Source organism: Solanum dulcamara, chromosome 4 (genome assembly GCF_947179165.1).
Source record: "Solanum dulcamara chromosome 4, daSolDulc1.2, whole genome shotgun sequence".
Taxonomy (NCBI): domain Eukaryota; kingdom Viridiplantae; phylum Streptophyta; class Magnoliopsida; order Solanales; family Solanaceae; genus Solanum; species Solanum dulcamara.
The window spans coordinates 2922573-2930052 of NC_077240.1; the positions used below are offsets into that span (position 1 = coordinate 2922573).

The window sequence follows — 7480 nt, forward strand, 5'->3', positions numbered from 1 at the left end:
ACTACTTGAAATGGACAAACAAACCTAATTTTCAACCAAGCTTTCAACTTGAGATCACTTCACCAAACCTTATGAAAAAAAACACATACTCTCTATTGTTTAATTAGTTATAATCACAACATTTAATTTAGTTTCTCATTTTTATGGGAACGTGATTAACGCCATGTTATATTCTTCTAATGTGCTTAACGGGATGAGATGAAATTTTATACGTAAACATTACAAAAGAACTTTTTAAAGGTCACACAAAAAATAAGTAAAAGGGCAGCCCGGTGCACTTAAGCTCCCGCTATGCGCAGGGTCCGGGGAAGGGCCCGACCACAAGGGTCTATTGTACGCAGCCTTACCTTGCATTTCTGCCAGAGGCTGTTTCCAAGGCTTGAACCCGTGACCTCCTGGTCACATGGCAGCAACTTTACCAGTTACTCCAAGGCTCCCCTACACAAAAAATAAGTACTAGTACATAAATATACAAAAAAAAAGGTGGAGTTAATTATAACCAAGGAATTAAGATTGGTTGCTTGTTATAACAAATTAAGATATAATGAAATTGTAACAAAAAATCACATTGCTAAATTAATCCTCTGTGAATAACAACCATTTTAATCAAGAAACAAGCCAATTTCTTCTTTACCATCTCATCTACATTATGCATATTCCTGCTCTACTCTATTTATAGAAATATTTTTTAACTTTCGGATTGTTTTAGAAATTCAACCTAACATTCAAAAAGTACTGCACTTTTTCATTAAACAAATTAAGTCAAATACAAGAAGTCAAAAGGTACGTAAAAAATTCATCTTAATACAGAACAATGTAAATTTTCCTTCTTTTTTTTCTTATAATTAAAATACTCTCTTGGTCCCGATGCACGCTTTCAATTTTCTAAATTCAACTTCTTAATTTTAATCATATATTTAAATAATAAACATTTTATTTTTTCAAAATAATTTAAAATTATATAAAAAAAAGATTTTAAATAACATTTAATACTCGAAATTCAACATCAAATTAGCTTTTAGCATATACCCCAGGTGTCAGCTATACTTTGAAGCCCCTCTTCATTAGATATTTAGATGCAAAATGCAAAGCAGTTTTTTTTGTGCGTTGGCTTAATATGACGAAACCTGGCAACCACCAAAACCCTAATCTGACGACACCTGGAAACCACCAAAACCGCAATATGACATCACTTCGGCCCATGCTGATTTTTTACACGACGTGGCAAATTGATATTAGAGATGAATGTGATAAGGCGCACTTTACGTGGCGGCTTGATTTAGAATTTTTATAGAAATGAATTTTTTTACATTAATAATTATTCCTTTAAATTGGTAGGAGTCAGGTCTGCGTACACTCTACCCTCCCCAGACCCCACGATGTGGGATTTCACTGGGTTGTTGTTGTTGTTGTAATAATTATTCTTTTAAATATTTTTTTATTACAATCTATAACATATTTATATTAATTAATAATTAAAATTACCTTAGAAATGAATGCGTGCTTTTTTTTTTCCTATCTATTTTTTTCTCTTTCTCTTTCTCTTTCTCCCTTTTTTTTAAATAATAATTAATTATCTTATTTTAAAATTAATTTTAAATAATACTGAAATGTTTGAAATTCATATATAATACTTATAATATATTTATATTAAAAATATTTTAATTATATATTCACCACATTTATTAAAAGATGCATATAATATGTATCATAAATTGATTTCAAAATCTATTATAATTAGTTTTTATTTTTTCTTTTATTCACAGAATAAATTATTGTATTAAAAATATTTTAGTTATATATTCACTACGTGCATTGAAATGTGCCTATAATATATTGAATTCAAAATCTATTATAATTATTTTTATTATTTTTTTCTCTTATTAACGAAATATATTATTGTATTAAAAATATTTCAGTTATATAATCACCACGTGCATTGAAATGTGCCTATAATATATTGAATTCAAAATCTATTATAATTATTTTATTTATTTTTTCTCTTATTCACGAAATATATTATTGTATTAAAAATATTTCAGTTATATATTCACCACGTGCATTGAAATGTGCCTATAATATATTGAATTCAAAATCTATTATAATTTTTTTTATTTTCTCTTATTAGCGAAATATTAAATTTAAAAATATTTTAGTTATATATTCAACACGTGCATTGAAACATGTCCATAATATGTATAATACATTGAATTCAAAATGTATTACAATTTGAATTCAATATTACACATTGTTATGAATTCGATTGTTGTATTCCAACAAATATAATACGTTTCTAACAACGTAAATTATTTTGAATAGTATTGAAATGTTTGAAATTCACATAATACTTATAATATATTTGTATTAAAAATATTTTAGTTATATATTCACTACGCGCATTGTAATACTTATAATATATTTGTATTAAAAATATTTTAGTTATATATTCACTACGCGCATTGAAACATGCCTATAATATGCATAATATATTGAATTAAAAAGTATTATAATTATTTTTAATTTTTTTCTCTTATTAACGGTGCTAAAATATATTATTTTATTAAAAGTGTTTTAGTTATATATTCACCACATGTATTGAAACATGCCTGTAATATAATATATTGAAAATATTCTATTTATATATTCATCATGTGCGTTGAAACATGCATATAATATGTATAATATATTAAATTCAAAATGTATTACAATTATTATTTTATTTTCTTTATTGTGTTAGAAATGCATTACATATGTATTTAATAAATAAATTCATCTAATTTACAAAATAGTAAAACCATCATTTTTATTATATTCAATCTAAAATTAAATTTAAATTAGAATAATTAATTATTATTTTTTTAAAAAAAAGGAAGAAAGAGAAAGAGAAAGATAAAGAGAGAGAGGAAAAAACGAAAAAAAATGAGAAGGAAGGAGAGAGAGAGGGGCGGGGGTGGGAGGAGGAAAGTGAGAAAAGGGAAACGGACATAAGAAAATTTGTTTTTTTTGTTATTACTTTCGAATAAAAAAAATATTGTCATTTTTTATATAAAATTAAAATATATATTAAAATTTATAATAATTATTATATACTATATTATTTAAATAAATGAGCCATTCATTTTTAAATGTGTCCTTGTCATTGGCAGACACGGCCCATCAATTTGTATCGTTCGTTCAACTATGTAGGTGGCCTGTATGGCCCACTAGTAAACTAAAACTAACCGTATTGGGAGCTTAACGCCGTCACGTGGTTCTTGAAGTCCTTCATCTTTTATTTGATAACTTGAATTCATAATTACAAAATTTAAGGCGGAAGATAATTATCCTATTGTCACTAAGCAGCTCTGCAAGTGGAGTATATTCTAAACACGATACCAATATTAGTTAAAGAGGCAAATGTGAATACAGTAACATTATTTTAGTAATTAAGTAGATAATACACGTACGGCACAATTTTCATGTGAAACATTTAAACATATTTGACCAGATTCTATTTCCATACAACTTACATAAAAGGTCAAAATTATCGATCAAGCTATCCATATTATGAAATCTAAATTTGACGTTTTTTTATGGAACTAACTTTTATACGACCAAGTTTATTTTCTTTTTCTCTTTTTTGACCATTATTGCTATTTGGTAAGTCAATTTTTTTTATTCATTAATCACAACTTTCCCATAGACTTTTTAAAACTTTGAGCTTGTATTACATGGAAGCTCCTTCATTTTAATGAAACAAACCGAGTATAATATAAAAAATCAAAGAAGCATTTTAAATTAATCATAGTAATCAAAATTGTATAAAATGAAAGGAAAAAATATAGTACTTTCTTTTTTTTGGAAAATCGCAGTAGTAGATAATTAGGCATAATTAAACGACTATTAACGTCAGCTGACTAAATTATGAGGACTAAAGAAAATAAAACACACAAACAGTAATTAGCTTACTATTTCAAAGTCAATTACCTGTATTCCCATTTCCTACGAAGGAAAAAAACATGTCGAAAATAACTTGGTCATTTCTACTTTTAAAATCAACATTTGTATCCTATCCTTCCACGTTGCCTTTTCTAGAATTCAACGTTTCCTCAACCAGCACAAAACATCTCGTCGTGAAACACAAACCAAACAAAGAGGCAAAAAGGCACCTGATGTAATTTCTTTCCTAATTCAAATTTCATGCATTGATAGTATCGTTGGCGAAATCAAAATTTTTAATAAAGAAGCTTAAAATCTGAAAAAGTAAATATACAAACTAATCGAAGGGGTTCGACATCTATTATTTATACATAAAAAAATATTTTAATCATATATAAATAGTATAATGTGGTTCCGCTCCTGGATAGTATGATAATTTTATATTATTATTCCGATAAAAATTATAACTTGTTTAGTTAATGTGATGTGTAAAACTGTTTTAGATTGATATTAAACTCATTTACAATTATGATAAGACTATATAAATATTTTGTATATCATGCATAACATATGACTTACAACAACAACAACCCAGTGAAATCCCACATCGTAGGGTCTGAGGAGGGTAAAGTGTACACAGACCTGACTCCTACCAATGTAGGACGGTTGTTTCCGAAAGACCCTCGACGCATATCATATGAATTGAATCTTTTAATTACAAAATATAATTTAGTGGTCAATAAAATGAGTTAATGACAATCATAAAATTTGGGGTTCATATTGATGTAAATAAAGTTATCTAATACCAGAGGCAGAGGCGTAGAGCGTGAAAGCAAAGGATTCATTCAAACTCTTTTCAATAAAAATTTATATTATGTATAAAATAAAAAATTATAATTTATATATAGGTATTAGATTTTGACTCCTTTATGTTTCTTCTCTTATTTCTTTTTGTATATTTAAAGCTCTTATCAAAAATTCTCGACTTCTTCTTAAACCTCACGTATCATACTCCCACGCGTCTCTCTACCATTCCCCCCCTACTACCTCCTACCCCCCAAACCAACCCCCTAACTCCCATTGCTTATATATCTCTCACCTTCCCCTTCCATTATTTCCATATACAATCTTCTTCTCATCCTTCCATTACTCTTTTCTCACTATTCACAAACGTCTACATTTATTCCATCTTTATTACAAACCCAAACCAAACCAAATTCACTACAAAAAAAATTTCAATTCATCTTTAATTTTTCCTTTCTCTTGTTAAAAAAAATGACAAGAATAAACAATAGTATGGGAGCCATCTTGCTACAGAAAGAAAGCTTTCGAAGAGCAAAATTTGGTACCCTTTTGTACTCCGATCCAATCAGTGACCATGAAAATAGCAGTAACAATTCAGCCCGGAGCAGCAATGCTTCTTCTGCACCCAGTCCACCTAGAACGTCGTCGTTTTACGGCACAAATACTTCTACTAACAATTCCCCAAATTACTTCATGTCTCCATGGAACCAATCTGCTTCGCCTTATGTAAAATCCCCATGGATTCATCAGCCATTACTCGATTCCTCCGAAGAATCAGAATCCAGCGATTGCAAAAATGGCCTAATCGGATCTCTAGTTCGAGAAGAAGGGCATATATATTCATTAGCTTCATCTGGAGATTTGCTGTATACCGGATCAGATAGCAAAAATATTCGAGTTTGGAAGAACTTGAAGGAATATTCCGGGTTTAAATGTCACAGTGGATTAGTAAAAGCTATTGTTGTTTATGGAGATAAAATATTCACCGGTCATCAAGATGGTAAAATTCGGGTATGGAAATTTTTAGGCAAAAAAAGAAAAGCGTATAAACGTGTTGGTAGTTTACCTACCGTTAGAGATTATTTAAAGAGTTCAATTAATCCTAAAGCGTATGTTGAAGTTAGACGAAATCGGAATGTTCCTTGGATTAAGCATTTTGATGCTGTTTCTTGTATGAGCTTGGATAAAGAGAGAGGATTGCTTTATTCTGGATCTTGGGATAAAACACTGAAAGTTTGGAGATTGTCTGATTCGAAATGCCTCGAATCTATCAATGCTCATCAAGATGCAATTAATTCAGTAGTTGTTGGATTCGACGGGTTGATTTTCACTGGCTCAGCAGATGGAACGGTTAAAGCCTGGAGAAGAGAATTAGTTGGGAATAGCGCAAAGCATGTTCTTGTGGAAACACTGTTGAAACAGGACAATGCTGTAACATCACTGGCTGTAAACACTGCAGCAGCAACGGTACGAATACACTTTTAATTACTTCAACTTATTTCATCACGTAACTTAAATCATTTATTTAAAAATTTAAATTGTAAAAGAGAACACACGTTTAATTATGTATGTTATATGTCAACAGCTATATGCCGGATCCTCTGATGGACTAGTGAATTTCTGGGAGCGACAGAAGCATTTCTTAGAGTACGGAGGTGCGCTGAGAGGTCATAAATTAGCAGTACTGTGCGTGGCCGTTGCGGGTAACCTGGTATTGAGTGGATCGGCTGACAAATCCATATGCGTGTGGAGAAGGGAAGAAGGTGGTATCCATAGTTGTTTAACGGTGTTCACCGAACACATCGGTCCCGTTAAATGCTTGACCGTCGAAGAAGATTCAAATGGCAGCGACAACGACAGCGAAGATGAAGCTCCTGTGGAGAAGAAAAGTGACACATATTGGAGAGTGTACAGTGGGAGTTTGGACAATTCCGTGAAGGTCTGGAGATTATCGGAGAATAGCTTTAGTGGCTGCGAGGAAATATAGAAGAAAAAAAAAAGAAAAAGAAGATGAAATTTCAAGGAATAAGTTTAGAAGGCACGTGGATGAAGTGATGGGAACGCGCTGCCGAGTAGGAGGCTGAGAAGCGGCTGTGAATTGCCGTGTGGGGTTGAGTTATTTGTCACGACACATAAAGACAGTTTTCCTCTTCACACATGCACAATTATGAAGAGGAAACTGGCCGTTAAAAAACTGGTCAGAGGACGGTTCTGTTGGTAGAGGACCATTGAGCAGAACCTTCATTACGAAGGAACGTTAATATAGAAGCAGTGACGAACTAACATTATTCTATATACATTCATTGTTATCCTTTTCTCCTTTCCACCATTTTGGTTGTAAGTTTGATTGATGATTCCCTTGTATAAGTTGTAAATTCTAAAGTAAAAAAGTGTTTGAAAGTTCTGCAATCATCCAATGGAACGTCTTTTTATTAATGAATTGAGTTTTATATTTTGAGGGGTAAAATGTTATAGTATCTATCAAATTAGAGACAGTTCTATTTTTAGGGTTTGAATTCGAATCTTGGGTTAAAAATGGAGAAATACTTATGATTTTTTTGGTGTGTATAACTATTGAATCAACATAAATAATGTGTTTTACTAGTTAATATGAAAAGCAAAGCCAAGAAAAAGTGAGATGCAGACAAATAAATTCTTAAAGCAAAGAACTAGAGCTGAAATTCAACTTTTGTTCATATGAAATTAGAAGCGGTAGTTTCGTGCTGTGCTTCTCTTACTTGTTTGTGTGAAGGCTTAG

At 30.7% G+C, this 7480-nt stretch overlaps 1 protein-coding gene across 1 annotated transcript; it reads left to right on the forward strand.

Annotated features, from left to right (window-relative positions):
• The first annotated feature begins 5037 nt into the window (after positions 1 to 5037).
• Positions 5038 to 7131, forward strand: LOC129885491 (protein JINGUBANG). Its single transcript, XM_055959779.1, has 2 exons — positions 5038 to 6189; positions 6308 to 7131. The coding sequence occupies exons 1-2, from the start codon at positions 5194 to 5196 to the stop codon at positions 6707 to 6709; spliced, it is 1398 nt and encodes a 465-aa protein (XP_055815754.1). The 5' UTR covers positions 5038 to 5193; the 3' UTR covers positions 6710 to 7131.
• Positions 7132 to 7480: the final 349 nt, after the last annotated feature.

Excerpts from the sequence above, each read along its gene's own strand:
- LOC129885491 (XM_055959779.1), top strand. The coding sequence starts at position 5,194 with ATGACAAGAATAAACAATAGTATGGGAGCCATCTTGCTACAGAAAGAA. Across the intron at positions 6,190-6,307 it reads TAAACACTGCAGCAGCAACG|CTATATGCCGGATCCTCTGA; the intron begins GTACGAATACAC and ends ATATGTCAACAG.